Genomic DNA, 22,555 nt, shown 5'->3' with positions numbered 1-22,555 from the left:
ATGTGCAGCCTTTTGTTTCTCCTTCATTTGTTGCTTACAAGCATGCACCTGTTGCCTTTACTGTTTATCACCATTGTCTAAAGAGATGCAAGCTGTATAAAATTCTGGAAAGCATAGTGCATCCATAATGATGATGTTTCTCCATATCAAGGCTTGCTCTGTTATTACTAGAATGCATAGCAAAACAATAGTACATTTAATTAGTTGACAGTATCCTGTGATTATATCTTGACCCTAATGGAAAAGTCTTCAGTGCCTCAGTGTAGTTCATCTACAAAGTTCAGTTCAGAAGTTCTAACCTCCAGTGAAATGTGGAATTACTTCAGGGGCTCATAGCTAATTCAGTTTTGAATTTATTTCACCACCATATTTAGAAAAGAAAAATTGTTTTGTAAATAATCAGTTATTTAATGTTTAAGAGATCAAGCATTAACATGGATGTCAAGATCAAATCTCTGCGTTTACATGAAAGTCCTTTCAATCCAGATTCATCCACTTCATATTTCTTGGCTTTATGATTAACAGATAATTATCTGTTATACTGTTTCATAATAATTTTCTGTCATTATAAATATGTAAAATTACAATTACTTCAGTACTACAGAATTGAAAAATATGTTAAAAGCATTTAGTTCTCATCAAGTATTTTTGTTTAAAGTTATTTTGATTTTGCTGTTTGAAAAACATAAAATATTATCATTGATGGAATGAAGGCTTAATAATTCAATACTTTCTTTCAAAAGCCTTCATTTGTTAATTTTGTGAATGCACTTAATTTCATTGTTTTGCTAATAATGTATATTTAAATGTTTTCATTACTATGAAGTAAGTAATTTATTAATTAATTTATGTAATTTTGAATTCAATAGGTAATGATGTTTTTCTTGCTATATTTAATTTAAAAAATGTTGTACTGTTTTATGAAGATTTTAGATTAAAATTTTATGTATCAGAAATTTGAATTTTTTGTAATTACATTTAAAGTCACAAATTTTAAATTAATTTTAGGGATTAGTAAGATTAAGTTAGATTTTTTTCAATTTATGTTGACAATTTTGAATTATCGCTAAGAATTTTTTAATTATTTTGAGAAAATTGTGAATGGGAAAAATGAATGAAATAATGTTGAAAAATTGGTATATAACAAATAGTATTAAAATTAATGAATTAACTATATAAAAAAATAGAAATATATTAAGATAAGCTTTAAAGCCTCCCACCTTATGAAAAAATATTAATTTTTTAATGAATGAAGAAATATTAATTTTTTCATATGTAAGTATTTTTTTTATATAATAATGTATGCTTTTAATTTTTTTAATATAATGGAATGTTTAACATAGATCGAAAAGGCCAGTTTCTTTTATTCAAGGAACAGAGAGGCTTTTGTAAGTAATTACTAGAGCATCCCCTTATGCATTAATTGTTTTTGTTTCACCTTCATATTCGAAAAATACTTTTTCTTCCACTAGGCCAAAGGAGTGCTACTGTTCCCTATATTTTCTATTACAGCTAAAAATGTAAAATACTCATTTTTAATGTTCTTTATAAGTAAAATCTTGGCAGGAACTAAATTTATTTATCTTTTTTGAGGAACAAAGATCCCGATGTTTTATGTAAAGTCTCATGTAAGAAAAATATGATTCTTTTCAGTTTATAGTTTGTATTCTGTGGTCATAAAGTAATTGGACAAATTAAAAGACCAAAGGATGAAATAAAAAAGTGAAAGAATAGATGTATGTATAGAAAGAGTGACATCTGAACTGTTCTTGAAGCCAGTTAAGCTGTCATTTTGCCATTTGTATATCAAAATGGAGTCATTGAGAAGACATTCCATAAAAATTTTTGTTTTTAGATGGGATAATGTTATAACATTACATTTTGTTACAAATTGTATGAATCTATTACCAAAACTTTAGAGATAGTTCAAACAGCATATTTTTATGCATCGTTATCTGGAACAGAAGTGTGTGAGTGGTACAACTACTTTAAATGTAGGTGCAAAAGTATTGAAGATGAACCAAAGATAGGGAGCTTTTCAACTTCCAATGTTACACACATTTTGTGAACAGTAAGTTCCAATGCATGTAAACAGGGTTTTGGTGACCTAAAGAAACATTGGAAAAATTATATAGACTTCTCTTGGAATTATTTTGAAGAAGGTAAATTTATTTGAAGGTTAGTAATCTTTTCTTATTTATAAGAAATTGTCTGGTTACTTTATAGGTGCATCTTTTATTTTTACATTGCTCCACTTCAGTACATTTCCCTCCCATCTTCATCGCCAATTTACATATTTCATCTAGTTAATTATTGAACTTGTAGTAGTCTTAAAATCAATATATGTTATTTATTATCCATATTTTAAATTCATATTTCTAGAATAGGAATAATAATACTTCTTGTAATGATGATAAAAACCTTTTCCTCTAAATTATTATTCATGTAAAAACTAATACTATGACAAATGATATTTAAAAATGAAATACTACAATTTCAAGATAAAACAGTTAGATGACTATAAAAAAATACTTCAGATGTCACTAACCTCTTATAACATCGATGACATTAATCTAGAAACTCAAAATAGAAGGTAAACTATTAAAATTTACCACTTCTCAACTAAAACTTTATTTTATTGTCATGTTTTGTCATGTGTTAATTGTGAAGAACTATTGTCAAAGCAGTTTCATCTCTGTGAGAAATTTTATCATTGCGTGTATATTCAGAAATCAGATCTGATGAATAAATGAAAAGAAAATGTACCAAATTTACTTTGGAGTTGCTGACCTTAAACTGCTTTTATTGTGGATGTGTATCATTACAGACACGCATGAGAAATCAAATGCCGAAAAGTATTTGGGGCAGTAATTTTAATTATATGTGTATAAAGAAATTAATTTGCTATTATATTTTTAAAAAAGGTCAGTTAAATTTTAATGTAATGCATTTCTTCAACATCTTTGAAATTTGCTCAATTATCATTTCAGGGAATTTTTCGTTTGCCTAAAATAAGAAAGCTGAGCTTGAGTGAAAATGAAATTTTTCGTCTTCAGCCTGAAGTGGGGAATTTAAGTACTCTTATGGAATTGGATATTTCCAAAAATGGTGAGCTGCCTACTTTTTTCTCCCCCCTTCTCTGTTTGTTTTTTCCCTTTTAATACTACTAAATTTGAATGAAATGTTAGCTTTTGGCCAGCAACTATACATGTAGTGCTGCATTAAAGGATACATTAGATATGTAAATCAGACATAAATTCAGGGTTAAAGAGAAGGTTTAGCTCATGCCTTTGGGCATATAAAAAGAAGCAGTTTGATGTTACTGTGCTGCATGAGCTGTTATTTTACTCATTTCAGACTGCAATTTTATTTTGTTACAAAGCACAATTGAGGAGTTTTATGTATTCATTGCTAGCTTGTGTTAAGTGTTTTAAAATTTTTAAACTTAATTTTAATGAGTTTATATGTCCATTACGTATGGAAAATATCATTTATCTATTGTAACTGTGTGATGATGCTATCTATTGTAATATTGTGGTGTGATGGGGGAAAGTAGCTAGCACCTTATTTTCTTGCATTTGATGAGCAACACACTTTTAAGATGTGGATGATAAATAAAAGACCTTTTGCCTCAAGGTTTAACAACCTCTGTTTTCCATATTTTTATTTGTAATGGACCAAGTTTCATGGAATAAATAATCTCTCTCCTTCAAGCTTTTTTAATAAGAAAAGATCCCCCAAGTTAAATGCATCATATAAAAGAGTGGGTACATAATGAGGAGTGCAAGAATTTCCTGCAAACACCTTCTGTGCAGTGATTATAAAAATAATATGAAAAGTCACTTGTTTGTATAAAGAGGTGCAAGACTTGCTAGAGAAAACTTAAAGCGTATAGCTGTCCTGAAGTTAAATTTGCAATGTTTGTGTTGGGAAGGAATGATATTAGTAAGTCAGAGAGGGGTAAAAGAAACAATAAATAGTATTGTAACGAAAATTGTTCCTTTCAACTGAGCTCCTCCTAGCGTAGTGGAGAAGACGCAGGACTCGAAACCTGAAGGTCCCAGATTTGAAACCGACCAAAGGCAAGATGCCTGATAATTGGTTTTTATGTAAATTTCCTTCGTATTAATGTTCTCTTATTTATGTAAATTTCCTTCTTATCCTTCCAGAACATGGCGAGTCTGGAATGTTCCAGCATGTTTAACTCTATATAAGTAGTTCTTCATTCAGTTCGATTTAATAAAAGTTTTGAGTTTAAACATGAGTACTTGCTTGTTCATTTGTATGATCTCTTCATCTACGCTACAGTATTAATGTACTCAAAGCCAGCGCTAAACTTTTTGCCTCCCGTTAAAATTTAGTTGTGCCGCACCCCACCCTCGGAAGTACCTTTCAGTGCACGGGCACTTTTTTAAATTAAAAAGAAATGAAAAAAATATTAAATCTCAGAACAAGTGATACAAATAATTGAAAGTGAAAATTTTTAAATGATTGAATTCCGTTTAATTTAGCGCATTCGTTTTATGACGGTCTGTTGCATAAATCTGCTAGAGCATTCCTGCTATTAAAATAGTCATTAGATAAATACAAATCAAATAGGTGAAGGAAAAACACTAGCTGGTTGATTGGCATGATAATTTACAAATCCATATAAAGGAGGATAAATAAAGTTAAATCGCTGTGAAACATTAAAAATATATTTCATAAATTAAAACTAATGCCTTTTTAGTTCTTTCCCACAAAATGGGGTCATTAATTTATTTTGTATATTTTTTGTAAATCTTATTAATGATAGAAAACTTTAGAATACTAGAAAATGGAAAGCCCATTTCACTTACCCAAAACTACATGCCAAGCAAAGAATTGACTACATCATATATTTTCAACTTAGCCTAAATATGTATAAATGTTTATTTTGAAATTTTTTTACCTGGATAATATCTTTTATTTAATAATCTAACCTATAATTTTATAGAACTTTTAATGTATTCCCCCTTGCCTTCATTTCCAAAAAACTCTCGAACATAGTCAGAAAGATCAGTTTCTTAAACTAAATCTTGCTCTGTAGGAATTACAGCAAGATTTGCCAGCTTAGTCTCCATCATAAAAGATCTTAAACAAGTTTTAATTTTGAAAAAGATCTCTCTCCATTTTCCACTATCATAGGAAAGGACAGCAAGATTCGAAGTTTCACTCCAGTATTTGGAAAGCATTTTAAGATTTTGTTGTATACATTCTAAAGTGGTAAATGACTCCTCTCCTGGAACAATATGTTTTGACATATCTAACAGGTCATCACAATATTTCAAAGCATTCAGATCACTCGAATCTTTATATGTGAGTTTAAATTGCCGGTCTTTGCATCTATTCAAAAGTTCCCCTTTTGAAAGGTTTCTAGGGGTTCCTATGTTTTACATGAAAATAAAATATGCTCTATGTTCCCAAACAAGCTCAAACCTTTCTTCTACAGAATAAAATAGTAATGTCTAAAGTGTAGAAAAAATTCTACTTTAAATTTCTGTTTAATGCTTCGTGCGTTTTCATCTGGAGCCTCATACTAAAACAGCCTACATTGCCTTCAGATAAGATGGACTTTTCTTTAAAGGAAGGGCAGATTTCTAACATTTCTGCCATTTCTTTTGTTTCTGAGATGAAATTCATGAAACTGGTTTCACTTCTACAACTTTCTAAATTTGTTTTCACATTTGTTTTCACATTTCACATTTGTCCTGCGCCTTCTCCACTAAGCTATGAGGAGAACTTGAGCTGACTGCAGATGGGTCTTTATACATTGCAGAATTTTACTTGCTTGATTTATGTTAATAAGTATATCATGCCAAATAACAACTGAGACAAGAAATTTGAAATTCTTCATTTTATCTGCCAAAGATGATGCTGAATATTGTACTTTATTGTCAAACTTATTATCTTCGCAGTTTCAACTAGAGCATCATAAATTTAGGCACACTGGTAATGAAATGGTTTGATGGCATCTATTCTACTAGACCATCTAGTTGAACAATTAGGCTTCAGATTCAGCGAAAGGAGATAAGCCATTCCATGTCTGGGTGGAACCACTAAAAACACATATACTTCTTCCACTATTAAGAAAAATGAAACAGCTTATGACGAAGCTTCTGCTGCTTCATTCACTACAAGATTTAAAGAGTAATTGCTGCATGGAGCGAAAAAGGCACGAGGATTAATGTCTGGTATATGTTTCTGAACTCTGGCTCGTTTCTCTCACATATATGAGCCATTAGTATATCCTTGGCCTCTCATATCTTCAGTTGGAATACCCATATTCTTTAATTCTGTCAAGATAGCTTCTCTCATTCTCCAGATTTATCAGTGATGGGTAAGAAGCCAAGGAAATGTTCTTGATTTTTACATTTTGTGACTTTTCAGACCTTTTCCTTCAATTTTTGTATCCATGAAACTAATAATAATGGTCATTTGTTCTACATGACTTGCATCAGTGGTACAGTCCAAAATAATTGAGTAATATTTGGCCATTTTCTGTAATTCCAAATTTGTTGTCGAATTTTATTTCCAGTCATGTTAATCATCTCATTTCGATATCTTTTCCTAGAAAATGATTTTGGATTTCTTTTTTCCTAAAGTGTGTAATGTGCTCTGCCATGACAGGGTCGAACAATGCTATTTCATTTGTATACAGCTTGAGCCTCAAAATGCTAAGCATTGCTGCTCTAGAAACTGAACTATAGCTATTAATCGCTTTATCACATCTTTCCAATCTTTCCAGAATCTGTATGTTGCTGCTCTGCAGCATATGTAGTTGATTCAGTTTTCAATAGTAGTGGTAATTGAACCCATTTTTGGTGACATTCCATATGCCGCATAGATTTTTCATGCTCACACAAGATTCGAAACAAATGCCTCCAGTTACTGCATCTCTGGCTAGAGATAGCTGCTTTAACTGCAGCAGCAGAAGAGAATAACTTACATGATAAATGATATGAGAATGAGATGATAACATGATTTTTAGAAATGGAGTAAACAAGTAAAGTTCCACTGAATTTTTTGTTAATGATGTGTCTTTCAAAATTCTCTACAGTGAATCTTCTTCCCAAATGATTTTTAGGACAGTTTTGAATTATCAGAAAGATGGTGTGGCCCTTTCTTTACAGTGAATATTCTCAATGTGTCTGAGATGATCGATGGCCAATTTGTAGATATACACTCATGTCCATAAGTTAAGGATAATTCTGAGTCACGGGAAATTGGAACTCTAAAATAAATATATCACCTGTAAAATCACTAGACACATGTTCAAGAGTCATATGCAAATTTCAGGAAATAACCAGATGACACCGATGGTACGTCACAATGACGAGAGTGTAAGAGAGTGATATATAAGGCAAAGAAGTAAAATTGTTCGCAGGCGCTTTATAAGCATTTCAGTGCAATAACTGAATAGTTATGAAACAAAGGACGCATTTGGTTGATTTTTTAAGTGGTAGAATTATCGGCCATTTGGAATGTGGGCGTACCCAACTGGAAGTATCAGACAAACTTGGAATTGCCAGGCTTTGGCAACGATTCCAAGATGATGGTAATGTGAGTGGACGTTACAGCACAGGTCGCCCCAGAGTTACAACGCCAAATGAGGACCGGTATTTGGCAGTTACTGCCAAAAGAAACAGGTGGAGCACACCCTCAGACCTGTCTCGTCAGCTCTCTTCAGCCACTGGTACGACAATTTCAAGGCAGACCGTGTACAGATGCTTAGGACAGATTAGTCTATATGCTCGTAGACCTGTCAGATGCGTTCCACTTACTGCAACTCGCTGTCGCCTGCAGTTAGCCTGGAGTAGAGAGCATGCATTGTGGACATCGCAACATTGGGCTTGTGAGATGTTTTCCGACAAGTCCAGGCTTAGCTTGCAGTCTGATTCTCGCCGGACTTTCATATGGAGAGCTCCAGGTACCCGTTACCACCAAGAAAACATCATTGAAGGACACTGTTACGGTGGTGCCGGAGTCCTCGTTTGGGGTGGAATTATTCTGGGTTCCAGAACTGACCTGCATGTTCAAATTGGAACCATGACAAGCCAGATCTATCGGGACGTCATTATGGAACAACATGTATGTTTGTTTTGATCGCCATGGACGCACAATTTGTGTTTATGGATGACAACGCCCGTCCTCACCATGCAAACATCGTAAGCAAATGCCTTTAATCAGAGGATATCACCCGTATGGACTGGTCAGCATTCTCTACCGGACTTGAATCCAGTAGAGCACGTGTGGGACATACTTGGCCGACGGGTTGCAGCCCGTCAACCTCCTCCTACATGTCTACCGGAACTTCGGAGAGCACTGCTTTTTGAGTAGTGTAATATCCCCCAAGATCAGATCGATAATTTGATACTCAGCATGCCTAGGCATTGTACGGACTGCATTCCATCATCTGGGAGACATACAATGTATTAACAATCATACCAACCATGTAATATCGGTTTTTTGTAGATAGGTTTCTTTTGTAATTTGCTCCCGGGAGGAAAATCGCTAATTTTTTTAATAATATCAAACATATAGCGTATTTTTTTGCTCTTTACCTTTTGTTTAACAAATCAGCTTTACAAATAAGTCAGATTTCTTTTGCTTCTAGCTCTTCCTTTGCCTGATTTTGCATTATCCTTAATTTATGGACATGAGTGTGTATATATATATATATATATATATACATACACACTCATGTCCATTAAAGACGTTTGACTATATATATATATATATATATATATACAGTCAAACGTCTTTAATCCAGACTCGTTGTGACTTCGGCGATTCCGGATTATCGATTTTTCCGGATTATAGATCATCAGTTTAAATCTGGTAAGATGGGATGCAGAAATTATAAAATAAAAAATTTGAAACCGTAATTTATGAAATAAAGAACAAAGATGGCATGCAGAAATTATAAAATAAAAAATTTGAAACCGTAATTTATGAAATAAAGAACAATTATGATCTAAAGGGTATCAAAATTTACCAAAAAAAAAAAAAAAAAAAAAAACTTAATATTTATTTGTTTACTTTATTGAACATTTCTGTCAATGAAAGTTTTTTAAGTTGCTTCGTTTTATGTGATAATACTTTCTCTTTAATTCTATAAACAGACATAATTTCTTGTTCAGTTACCAAATTCCGCTGTTCAGGTCCTATAATTGCCGTATCGAGAATACCGACTCATTTGTCAATCGAAATTTTTTCGTTTTCAATAACCTCTCTGTCACTTTCTTCAGTATCGGAAGCGATATTTTCTGGATCTTAGAACCATACCACAGATTTCACTGTCCGTTAATTGATTGATGATTGGGGCATTGTCATCGCAATGAAAAACTTCTCTTATATCATTTTCATTTATTACCGCTTCTCCACATTTCTTTACAAAATCCAATAACTGGAAAATTTCACCTTTAGTTTGCGATGTCCGAAAACTTTCAAATCCATGGCTATCATCTTCATCCTCCTCACCATGAAATATGGTAGATGGCCATAAATTATGCCAAGCATTTTTTAACATACCTGGAGACACATCCTCCCACGATCTTGCGATGTTCCACACAGCAGATTTTATGCTAAAAAATTTCAAAAAGTCTTGAATAGTCTTGCCACTGTTCAAGAAATATAACATAGATTTTAAAAATGCTGCTTTATATTTGCATTTCAGCACGTGCACTATTCCCATATCCATAGGCTGAATGATAGAAGTACAATTTGGAGGGAAGAATAATACAGATACATTATCTTTCACTAAAACTTTAAGTGAAGTATGTGCCGAACAGTTATCAACAATCAGGACTATTTTTGAGTCGTCAGGTAAACCAACCGAATTCAAATGTCGCCGAGCCTTGGGTATAAAATGATTTTCAAACCATCATTCATGAACAATTGTGTCATCCATGCTCTTTTATTTGCGGGATATATAACAGGGAAAATCGTTACTCCTTGAAACGCTTGAGGTCGTGCATGTTTTCCGACTATGAAAAGTTTGCACTTGTGCGTTCCTGCAGCATTTGCACACGCTAAAATTGATAGTCTCGCTTTGGAATCTTTGACACCAGTTTGAGCCTTTTCTGTAGAGGTTGCCAAGGTATTTTGTGGTACATATTGCCAGAAAAGACCAGTTTCATCAGCATTGTAAATTTGTTCTGCAGATAATTGTTCACTAGTAATCAATTCAATGAATTCATCTGCAAATTGTTTAGCAGCTTCAGTATCAGCTGAAGATGTTTCACCTGAAATTTTTAATTGTCTTATATCATGGTGATTTTTAAATTTGGTTAGCCAACCTGCCGAATATGTGCACTCTCCGTTTAAGTTCATTTCTTCATGAAATATTTTGGCTTGAGCCATTACCATTGGACCCGTCAATGGCACGCCCTCGCTGCGACGCTGTCTGACCTATTCAATCATCACTTTGTCATGATCGTCACTTTTAGCATAATGAACCCTTTTTCTGTTATTCATTGCAAGTGGGGTGTCAGAATCCACAAAAAATTCAAAAAGTTCCTTTTTCTTTTTGCTTATGTCATATACAGTTGACTTTCCAATGTTATATTCCTCGCATAATTTTGAGACGGATATGCGTTTATCCATGTTTTTCAGCAATTCCACTTTTTGTTTGATGGACATCGAAACATGCTTTCACTTTTTAGATCCTTTGGCAGCTCCAGCATCGGAAATTCTATTTTACACAATGGAAAGTTCAAGCTTCTTTTATAAAATTGCTCTAACAGTCTGCAAAAAATAATAATCCGGATCCAATTGGAAGATTAAGGAACAACGCAATCTGCAGCATTAACTGAAATAGATAATTAGATAATTTTAGCTTAGCTTATACCGTCCGTTATACATTAAACGCACATGCGTAAAGGTATTATGCACATGCATGGACGCATTATGTGTTGACGCATGCGCAGAAAGTTTGTAGCTTTGAGGTCCGGATTATAGATCATTCCGGATTATGGGCATCCGGATTAACGACTTTTGACTGCATATAGTTAAAGTGGTTAAGTGACAGCAAAGACTCTTTTTACGAAATAATTTCTAAATTTTCAACTTTCTTTTAAACTATTTCTGGTGACTGCAAGGAAGAGGTTTCACTCGAAGGATAAAATAATTCTGTTTCTGTTGTGTCGATACCATAATGTAGATGGTAATCGTTCTGTTTTAAGCGAATCTTGTTTAAGCAGTATCTCTGGAACAAAATCTGGCGAAACGTGTGCTGAAATCAAAGGCTGTGTATTTTCTGCAAGATCAGCATGTCCCAAATTTCTGTTTTCTCTCCTCATTTTCTCATTCTCGTCTTCGTTTCCTGTACTGCATGTCGGAAAGATGAAATCTTCCATGAGACATTTCAGGGAACTAAAATAAAAATTTTTAACAAACTGTAATATTACAGAATAATTTTCCCTCACAAATATAAAAAACAAAATTAATGTAGACGATGATTTGCGATAATTTTTTTTACTTTTTGTTTAAGAGAATCTTTAAAAAATATTGCAAAATTTATAAAAAATGGTTCTTTCTATAGCATTATTTCACTGATGATAAGACACTGAATAAGATGAAAATAAAAGAATGAGAGCTACCAAGGTACAAAATTTCCCCTCAGTTAACTAGAAAGACAAAATATTCTGATTCTGTGCCATAATTTGGAGGAGGGGTGCCATTTAAGTTATCCATAAAATAAATAAATAAATAATGAAAAGAAAATTAATAATCACTGTCAGAGATGGAACCGGGGTAAGGCAAATCAGAAGCCTGCTGCAAGTAAATAGAGGTGCCAAATTTAGCTTATAATGAAATTTAAAAACTTTATTACTTTCAGTGTGAAAATTAAGTGCAAATGCAACTAAGATTGATTAAATTTAATTTTTTAAAAATTAATTACCGTAATTTCCGGAAGAAACGCCGCGGCGTTTACCTGTTTAAAACTTAAATTTTCAGCGGGTGCGGCGTTTCTACCCATGCGGCGTTTAGGTGCACTAAAAATAAAATATTTCCTATGATGGTCATTGTACATAGTTTGGATGGCTTTGTCATTGTGCATAGATTGGTGCTGTTCCCACACAAAAGACCACTCAGTTGCTTTTTGTGAACGTTATTTTGTTTATGTTCTTTCCCTTGAACGGACGTACATGCCTTATTCACCCTAAACGAGATCTCAGAACAATAACATTCTTCCCCCTTTCAAATCAACATTCTCATCAGTTTGAATAGTCTCTCTCCTCTGCCATTCGATGAATCTTCCAGGACCCATCCTCTTTCCACCCCTGCCTTTTGTGCAATTTTCTTCAAAGGCGGACACAACTCCACCTGCCTCGCAATAACGAACTGTGACGTATTTCCCCTTCAGCATGAATGGATTTTTCTTGGCATTCTGCCAAATACAGATCCCATCAGTTAGAGTACAAGCACAGCCAACTCTATACAGTCAGCTGTGGGGTACAAGTACTTGTTGGATAGTTTTTAATTAGGGAGCGGAAAATTTTTGAAAATGTCTCTAAATGGCACAGAAGCTATACATTTCTTACCTTTAATTTATTTTTGAGTTATGGTTTCATTTCATGCATTTTTCTTAACTGGTATGTCATATATCAGGACTTAGGTTGAGTTTTTGCATCTATACGGCCCACGACGATGTCACGCGCAATTTAATCTATTGCGGCGTTTCTGTGTAATTTTAATTTTTTTCCCGCCATTTTTCTCGAGTGCGGCGTTTACGCTGATGCGGCCTTTCTTCCGGAAATTACAGTATTTTATTGTCTGGGGAGAGTAATATGCATGTAAAAAAAAGACTGATGCAACTAGTAAAAATATTTATCAAATAAAAATTAAGCAATATAAAATAAATTAATTTTTTTCAAACACTATTTTTTAAATATTTTTATGATATTTATTTCCTTAACTAAAATCTGAAAGGATTTAATATAAAAATCAATTACGATAGATTTCTGATCTACATTGTTGAAACGGATTGTACAAATCAAATGTAATGTCTTCAAAATTAATTATTTTTTACAGATTAGTGAGAATTTTTGGTAGATGGGTAATTTGCTGGCTGACAAACACCACAGCTGTTGACTTTGTAATAAATTCTCAAGCATTAAAATATGAGTTGTAAATAAAATATATTTTAGGAGTTTAAGGCTAATTTCTTCACACTTGCATTGCACATGGGTGAAACCACTTCAGCAATTATCTCCAGTTTATTTTCTTATAAATCAAAACCTAAGATAAAACTATCAGTCATTATAAGTTATGCAACACACCACCACTCGTACCCACTTTTAACTCAAAAACATATAAGCCTTATATACTCTTGATGTCAAGATTTATGTTGGAATTTAGAGGGAGGTAGTAAACCTTAAATAATTAAATTGGTTCAAAAATAAATTATAAAAGGAATAATAATTCTTTTAGATACAATAATTCTTTATGACATTCTTATTTGATGAATTATTATTCAAGAGCTAATATAAGTTTATTTCACACATACGTACTCTCTTAAGTGGTTACTTCACTTATTTGATAATGCTGTTTTTCAATCCTCAGTTATATGAAACAGAAGAAACATACTCTGCCTTATGTTAAACACGTCTTACTAATTTCTTTTTTTATGTCTCTTTCTATGCCTTCAGATTTAATTCCCATTTAAGTATTTTAAAGAGTTTTTAACTTGCAATTTATCTGCAATGTGAGAATATTTTGAAAATTTTTGATATGAATAATTGGAAAAATATTAATTTATTCATAATTTCAAGTAAAAATATTCATCCACTCCATTTCCTTTCCTCCCATGAGTGAAGAAGTGATGAATTTTGCTCCATATAATGGGGGGGGGGAATGAAACGTGATTTACACAGAAATTAACTGAAATATTTGACCACTTGATGTACAAGCATCTGAATGAAACTGTGTTCTTCTACTGTCGCTTTAAAAGTGCTCCATTTTCCTGACCATGAATGAATTTTCTTAAATGTGTTGTCCTGAAAATTTTGAATTTCCTGGACAAGGACAGCATTCCGACATGTGGGTGGGATAAAGTGCTTTCGTGCCTCAACTGCTCAAGTTTCTTCAATGAATTTGTATCCCTAAGGAAGGGAGGTATAAATTCTGAAGTCGGCAGCTGCTATTTAGGATTGATTCCCCCCTACATTCATAGTCTAAAGAGAAAGAATTCTCTAAAATCTGCCTTTGCCATTTTGAAATATTAATCATATTTCTAAAATCCAAATTTTCCCACCCCTCTATCCTGCTGCCCAGTGTGACTGCACAAGTTTCACTGACTCTGGCGCTGGCCCTGAATATACTGTGCATCTGAAAGATAATTAATTAAGTTTGAACAGCTCATTTTGGAAGTTTTTAACTTATAAATAAAGAATTAACTTTAAATAACTTCAGAAATATCATTCATGGATGGTAATGAAACTGCTTTCAACTACCCTACTCATGAGTAAGAAAGTGTATGATTATAATTTGAAAGAAGAAAATATCTCTTGAAAATTATATTAAAACATGGACGTAAAATTTAGAACATCTTTCAGAGAGAAAAAATTAATTGCAAAATTAGGATTTAAACCATGAATTTGCAAATGCTAAATAATGAATTAATAAAAGGAAAAAAAAATCCCAGACAAACAAGTGATGATATTTCAGACTGCTATATTGTAAGCACTTTATCATATAAATGGGAAAATAAAATTGTGTTCAATTTCCAGTAAACAGGCTTAGCTACATGGAATTTTCATGGTTTTCCTCATTCGTAATATTAAAAGTGAAGGATTGTTTGTACAAAGTCTCCCACAAAGTCCTCAATAATTTTGGTTTATTTGATGATGGAAAAGTGCACGAATGCTCTATGTCTAAGAGTAGGGGTGCTTTCATGCAAGGCTTTAAGAAAAACTGCCTCGTATACACATTTACATATAAGGAAGACCATGAAAATAACCATACAGCCAGCTGTTCACGTGGATTCAAATTGGAGATCCCACTAATAGTGTTCAATGACTTTACCGCTCAGCTGCTGGTGAGCCATCAATTTTAACCCGTTCCCGATGGGCACCTCTGTTACTGAAGCATTCTCTTGGGATGGCGCGTAACCGAATGTGTCACCCTGATGAAATGGGCAATTTACGTTGCTAAGCCTAACTTTGGAAAAAAATTCGTACAAATGAAATTTGTCATTCAATTTTTCCAATTTTGGGTACACTAGGAGAAGAACATTCAGGTAGTCGTCAGAATTAATTTTAAGCCTTTATTATTATATTTTCCATAAAAATTTTATAAGATACTCATTTTAGAATAATATAATTTTCCCCTTATCCCACAAATAAATATATATGGAAAAAATATCTAAACAATCACAGATTGTTACAATACAATTAATTACACACAATTAAAATTAAAAAATATTAAAACTCTTTCGTAAAAATTCAATGATCAAACAACGAAAAGTAAGCAATGTGTCAAAATGAGACAGTGTATGATATTCTTTGAAACATGGGTGTACGCAAAGTCTAACGTTGCATTAGTCACAGGAATATAATACCTGCTGCCATTTAAAAAAAAAAAAAAAAAAACTTTCGCAAAGCGATACAAAATATTCGTCTCAATGCCAGAAAACTCAAAGAATAATCAAAAAGTCTCTAATGATAGAACATCTACTCCACTATAACCGATAAAAAAGTAAAATAAAAGTAAGAAAAATTAATAAATTAAATTAAAAGTATTCCAGAGCTTCGACAACATGTTCATTTGTTTATATAAAATGACGCAGTAAGAGCCATTACATTACTAAAAACATTAACGAATTAGCAATATGTATATATTCTATGTTTAGATACTGCTTTCATTTGCCATTAAAAAAAGATACATTTCCCTGACGATTAAAAATATTCATCTCAAAGCACGAAAAATCTAAGAGGAATAAAAAAAAACTCTAATGATAAAACGTCTATCCCACTATATTGCAAAAATAGAAAATACCTCAATGCTGCGAGAGCACGTGCATTTGTTTATATCAAATGACCCAGTTAAAGAGACATTACACTGCTCAACACCCACCCACGAAGCTCATTCCGAAACAAAATACCAAAAATAAAAATCATTGCATAGGAATGAAGATAAACATGCTTAACTTTCGATATATATATATCCCCATAACAGGCATACACATCTAGTGGATACAAAAATATTAATTAAACATTCTATCTAAAAAGTCAAATGTGGTACACCCGGCCGCCGGTAGAGTGAATTAAATGGCGATTCAAATATGACACACCTAGCCGTGAGGTAATGTTCGCTGCTGATGCACATATCACATGCCCGTACTGAACGGATTTAGGGCAATAGCTCTCAACTGCTTTGTCACAACTGTCTAAAGAATCTGCAGTTCAGTTTTTTATGTAAACACTATATGCCTCAATTTAATTTGGATTTAGTATGATACTGCTGTGGTCAGATAATAAGAGTAATGATTCCATCAAATTCAAAATTTTATCTTTATTGGTTAATGTGTTTGGTAATGATGTGCTATGCGATTAACTGCTTTTAGATACTTATTTTTTTAAATGGCACCATTAACATTGGTTGTTTTTTTCATTTCTCATATTATCATATGCAGGATCATTAGTATTGGGTCATCATTTTTTATATTAAATAACAAATATAAATAAAATATATATATAATATTATTTTATATTAAATGAAGTAGTACAAAAAAAAAAAAAATTCGTTGAAGCACATAAGAACCATTTTATTCGATAACTTTTTGCCATTTCTCCAGCAGCTCAAAAGTTCCTTTTTAAAAAAAGTGTTTTATTTGTAAAGAAGTTCTCAAGTGGCTATTGGACAGTTTCAAAAGAAGTGAACTCCAGAACATTGAGGAGATTTTGAAGTGACATAAAGAGATGAAAATCTGAGACAATAAGGTCTAGTGAACAGAGCAGGTGACAAAACATGTCAGCCATACTCAATAAGTTTTTTGTCTGGCATTCATTCAAAATGTGGGACTGAGCATTGCCATGATGGAAAAAACACTTCAATGTTTGGTCACTGAGTATATTTCTTCGATTTCTACTATAACAATTGAATCTTGCTCAGAAATTTTGAAATTAAAGATTCTGCACAACAATATGCAGATTATCACACTGTATATTCTTGCATATTATCTCTCAGAAGCATTCAAAGTAATGATTTTTTTTTCTTTTTGGCCATCCTGAGCGACATTCATAATGTATATGGCTGACCAACTCTAAAAAACGGCTCCCTGTAAGTGTCACTCCTTTCGTTTTGTAAAATTGGAAAGAATTTAAGTTTACTGGAATGAAAAATTGAACTGCTTTTTAATTATTCAGTTAAATTATTTCTGCATATGTGTTTATAGTTATTCATATTTCATGTTTAAAAATAGTGCTTTAATGGTGCTAGCTAAGAAACAACTAACTGAAAGTGATAGATTGCATTCTACATCATAACCCAATATTTTTCATAACCTCTTCAATATGAACTTCCATGACAATAATGCAGTAATGCTAACTTTTTTTCATGTCCATGGAACGTTTCATTTTGTAAAAAACTAGTTCAGGATTTGCAGCAGCAGATTTTCTTTCAATGTATCAGTTAGCTTAAAACAGTGATCACAATGTAGCAGTTTTTAACTATAGAAATAAGAAAAAGTTACATGATACCATATGAAGTGAAACAAAGGTTGTAGAGCTATATTTTGTCGAAATTTTAGCCAAAAATTAACAAGCAACAAAAGCATTGTGAATAAAATCTGTGAGTTATTTCATCACAGTTCAGGTTGTTCTCTGCAAATTACTTCATAAAAATACCACGTAATATTCAAATAATATTCCTTATTGGCATTTTGGCCAGCTTGTAGAAATTCTTGATACACAGCTTCATAATATTCAAAGAAACCTGTAAACATATTGATTTTTAATCGATTCAGACGTAATTCTTCAGGCTCTCTTCACCTTTCAAGTGCTGTTCACTTGATGTTGAACTGTTTTTATAATAAAAGCATCAATTCATGTTCCATTGCTAGTAATAATGTGCTTTTAATTACACTTCACCTTCAGGAGGGGCATCCTTTGGGCCACTTGGAGCATGTTGTTTCTCAGAAAATTTCAACATTTTATGAACAACTCGAAAAGCTCTGTGTCACAATCCCAAGCAAATTTCAAAATTACTTGATAGGATCTGAATGATACAGGAAATTAACTGAATTATGTTCTGAATTATTAAACAATGGCTGCTAAGTATAAATTTCTGATTTGGATCAATCAACACATTGCTGATTAGTTATCCATGAGAGTGGTTCATCTTTGAGTGTGGATTCATTTTCTGCCTTCATTAAACATGTAATATCACTCAAAAATGGTTGTTTTTGATAAAGTGATGGCCTCAAAGCTTTTTATGCTATTTTTAAAATGTTGTTGTTGGGGAAATTCCTTTGCAAAATGAAATATGGTTTGTTGTGATTTTTCTCACTTGCTTGTTAGCAACATCAAAACAAGCCCACGGAATTCATCATGGCAAAGAGAGCAAGATTTTGCCTGTCATTGGCAAGATCCTTGAGCACCATGCAGGTGACAGTACGACTTCATTCAATTCCTTCCCCAGTTTTGATGGAGAGAACCCCGAAGGACGGGTCCGAGGGTGAAATGTGGTTTGCTGCTAGATATGGATGAAATTTATTACAGTTCTGAAAAAACTTTGAAAGCAAATTCTTGTATGTGTGTATTTCCAAAATGAATCATTCCTGATACCTTTGTTAAATCACAGTAGTACGCCTTAATCTGGAATATTTCCCCTGCATGTTGTTTTAGAAGTTCAAAACATGAAGCATATTTCAAATAAGGAGAATTTTTATTAAGTATTTCTCAGAACTGTATTTGTATCCTCTGTAGCTAATGTAAAATTAAGTTACTGATCTTTCTAACTAGTTTATAATTTTACAATCTGTGAAAGTAACTGGTATTAAAATATACTCCTTTTATTGTCTCCTTGCCCACCAGCGGCTGAGCGGTAAAGTCGCTGAATGCTGGTAGTTCGGTCCGAGGTTCGAATCCTGCGAACGGGCTGGCTGTATGGGTGTTTTCGTGGTTTTCCCCATGTGTAACATGTATACGAGCCAGTTTCCCTTAGAAAGTCCTCCACGAAGGCATCCCTCCCCTTAGGCAGATAGCCCTAGTGTGCTTTGCCATAATTAAATACGCTATTGTCTCCTCATCAGAAGCATGAAATAATTCTTTTTGGAATAAAACTGCTTAGTTGAAATTAAGGCTATTGATGATGCATTTTAGTTTTATGTGAAGGTAATACAAGTAACTTAGATTGTATCTAAGTTACAAAACTCTTTTCAAAGTAATTGTTGTTTTGATTACTGTGTAAGGTTCAGCAGAATTCTCCTAGTTAAAATGCAAGCAAAGAGCATGGCAGTGGCAGTAAATATTTGGAATTTTTTTTTAAATGTGTTTTAAAGAAATAAAATATTATATTAAAAAACAATAAATTGTTCTTCTTATTAAAAAAGTAATCATATTATTAATCATTTTAAATTTGTATTTTTGAGGAGCATTTTCCAAAAAATCTTTTAGATTTCAAATCATTGCTCATTTTCATACACAGTGCATTTTAGAGCTATTTCTTGAAACTGAAAATACAAATTTCTTTGTTGTAAAATGTACTGCCATGACTGTTGTGCAGCAAACTACATGATCAGAGCTTACCTCTAGTTTCAGAATAAGAAACCCATATGAGCTAGCTCTTCAAATATAAGCCTATGTAAACTGAGCCTAGAGGTGACATGTTTTTGGTGGAGTCCCCATCCCCTTTTTTTCTTTTCTCTCTCTATGTACTAAGCCACAATTTCTATGCAAATTGAAAAAAAAAAAAAAGAAAAAAAAAGATTTTTCATTTCATTTGAAGTGCATGAATATTTTCAGCTATTATAACATGAATTAGGGGTTCTTTATAAATTTATATATATGTTAGATGGATTTACCTGAAATCATTTATGCTGTGATCTTTAAAACTTTTTTTTTTATGTCAAATAAACACAAGTTACAGCTCTGAAAGCAATTCCAAACATTTCTTTTTCCCTCTTAGTTTCTCAATTTTATGTGCATTTATTTTTTAAAATAAACACTGAAAATTTATCATAATGAAATTTTTATTGTTGTTTACGTACCATTTTGTTCAGAGTTGGTAACAAATACATGTCAGATGTAGTTGCCTTTTTAATAGAATAATAATTAATTAATAAGAGTAATTAATTAATAATAATAATTCTTTTTAATAGAATAAGTTTTTTGTAAGAAATATTTTCTCTGTACTGTACTGGAGCTGAATTTAACTTGATTATAGCAAGGAAGGTACATTTGGTATGCATCTGTGAGACATATACTTTCCAAAGAAATTTTAGAAAAAAACTTTATTGTTAAAAGTAGTTTTAACGGAAGCATTAGTATGAAAGAGTACTGGTAAATGCAAAAGCATTAGTAAAAGCATTAAGTTTGAATGAGCAAGAAAACTAATGAATAATTTGAACGTAGAAAATTAAATGTCTTTAATGAATACTGCTGTTAAAAATCAGTAAAAAGCAGATTCTTATGAATAAAATAAAAACTGTGCATAGGAATTTTCAGAGAAAGCACACTACCAAAATATTAAAGAAATTTTCAACTGCAGAAGTACATGACTTGTGAAAACCATCTAATCATTGTCACTCATTTTCCAATTAGTTGTTATTTTCTATTTTTATAATACTCCAGGCCCCACCAGTTAAATTATTCTGTATTAAATCATTTAATGATGTGCTTTCCATTTCAGTAGCCTTAAAAATTAACTTTTAAGGCTACTGAAATGGAAAGTCTGTTATTTTTAAACTAAGGCAGAATTAGTGAAACATTATGCAAACTGGCAGAATAAAGTAATAATCATAGATGTGGATGTACACATTTATTGAATCATTTGTCCTGTATGTTTAAGGAACATTTTTCATTATGTTTCAGTTTTACTAGAAATTGCTAATAGTGAAATTTATAAGAATTGTTGATGAATATGTTTATATACGCACCCATGCGTATGTGTGTGTGTATTTATATATAATTCAAAGTAGAAGTAAAATGTCTATGACCAACAGTTGTGGAAATAAAGGCCAGATAAGTATTTTTGTGGCCACATTGTGTACACACATGCGTATGTATATATTATTAAAGGTTAACTTGCAGTATGACCTAAAATATTTGATTATTTTAATGAGATACATGCTTTACTTTTTCTTTTCATTACAGTTTAGCTGTTTTATTATTTCTTTTTCCTTACTTTTTTTCATCTTGTATTACAGCATGTACTGAATAAATATACTCACTTAATGATTCACAATATTTATTATTTTGCAGACATTTATGACATTCCAGAGAGCATCAAGAATTTAAAGCAGTTACAAATTGCCGATTTTAGCTCAAACCCTTTAAAAAGGTATTTGAAAAGTTTTTTTTTTTTGTGTATGTGATTGTGTAATACAGTAAAAGCTTCACTATCTCGAAAGCTCAGGAAATTTTGAATGCTAGATACTTGAAAATCACAGATAATTACATGTATATATATATATAATTGAATTCAGATTAGAAAAGCAAATGATTGGGAAAATTTTCCAGTCTAAAATTATAAAAAGTCATTTTATGTGTTCCCAGCTTGATTATCAAAAGTCTTCATTTAAAATTTTATAAGATTTAGGGGGGGGGAATTTGCATTACTTACATATTATCTTGTCAACCAAGAAATTGTTGCCAAGCAGCGCAATTTAGCAATGATTATGGATGAGCGTGATGGAACAACACATTTATAACGTGCACCTTTGTTTGATATAATCTCAGTTGATTTTTGATAAGCCCTGTTTACTTCCTTGTACGAAATAAAAAGGAAGTATTGTAATCGCGAAAAATTTCAGGCATCATATTTCAATGCAAATATCCATTTTCACCACTATCGAATACAAGTTAACGATGTTTTTGCTTGACATCAGTACACAAGGACAGAATAAAGGTTTCTTTTCCCTCGAAAAAATTGTAAAACTAATTTAAAATTAATTCTGAAGAGAATTTTTCATGGCGTCTGTGTACGTATGTATGTATCTCTCATAACCCAAAAACGAGTAGCCTCAGAACGTTGAAATTTTGTATATAGGGCTGCTATAACATGTAGATGTGCACCTCGTATTTTGGTTGCAATCAGCCGCACCAAAAATGTATAACTATATGTATATATATATATATATCCACTCTGCTATTCAGCTCAGTGATCTCAGTTTCTTTATTCTTATATGTTTGTAAATTGTGCATTTTTTGCTTTAAAAATGATTGAATTATGCTGTTCTTATCTTCCAGTTAAGGTCTTTATGCCTTTAGTAAATTTGTATGCAATATTTTTTAGAATTATTAAAAATTTAAAAGTTGTTTAAGTGCCGCGAAGCCTAATAATTTTTGCCTTGTAGGCCATTGCTTGTTTA

General features: G+C 32.2%; 1 protein-coding gene across 1 annotated transcript in view; it reads left to right on the top strand.

Annotated features, from left to right (window-relative positions):
- LOC118188835 (protein scribble homolog) overlaps positions 1-22,555 on the top strand; it is a 148,248-nt gene that overhangs the window by 13,416 nt on the left and 112,277 nt on the right. The window contains exons 2-3 of the mRNA XM_035359352.2: positions 2,991-3,108; positions 21,447-21,525. Coding sequence (XP_035215243.1) covers positions 2,991-3,108; positions 21,447-21,525 — 197 coding nt within the window. The remainder of the gene's footprint in view (positions 1-2,990; positions 3,109-21,446; positions 21,526-22,555) is intronic.

This window comes from Stegodyphus dumicola, chromosome X2 (assembly GCF_044657685.1).
Source record: "Stegodyphus dumicola isolate Sdum_Otavi_A_Nest chromosome X2, ASM4465768v1".
In the NCBI taxonomy this organism is placed as follows: domain Eukaryota; kingdom Metazoa; phylum Arthropoda; class Arachnida; order Araneae; family Eresidae; genus Stegodyphus; species Stegodyphus dumicola.
Note: the sequence above shows the minus strand (reverse complement) of the source record. Positions and strands in the feature narration are given on the sequence as shown.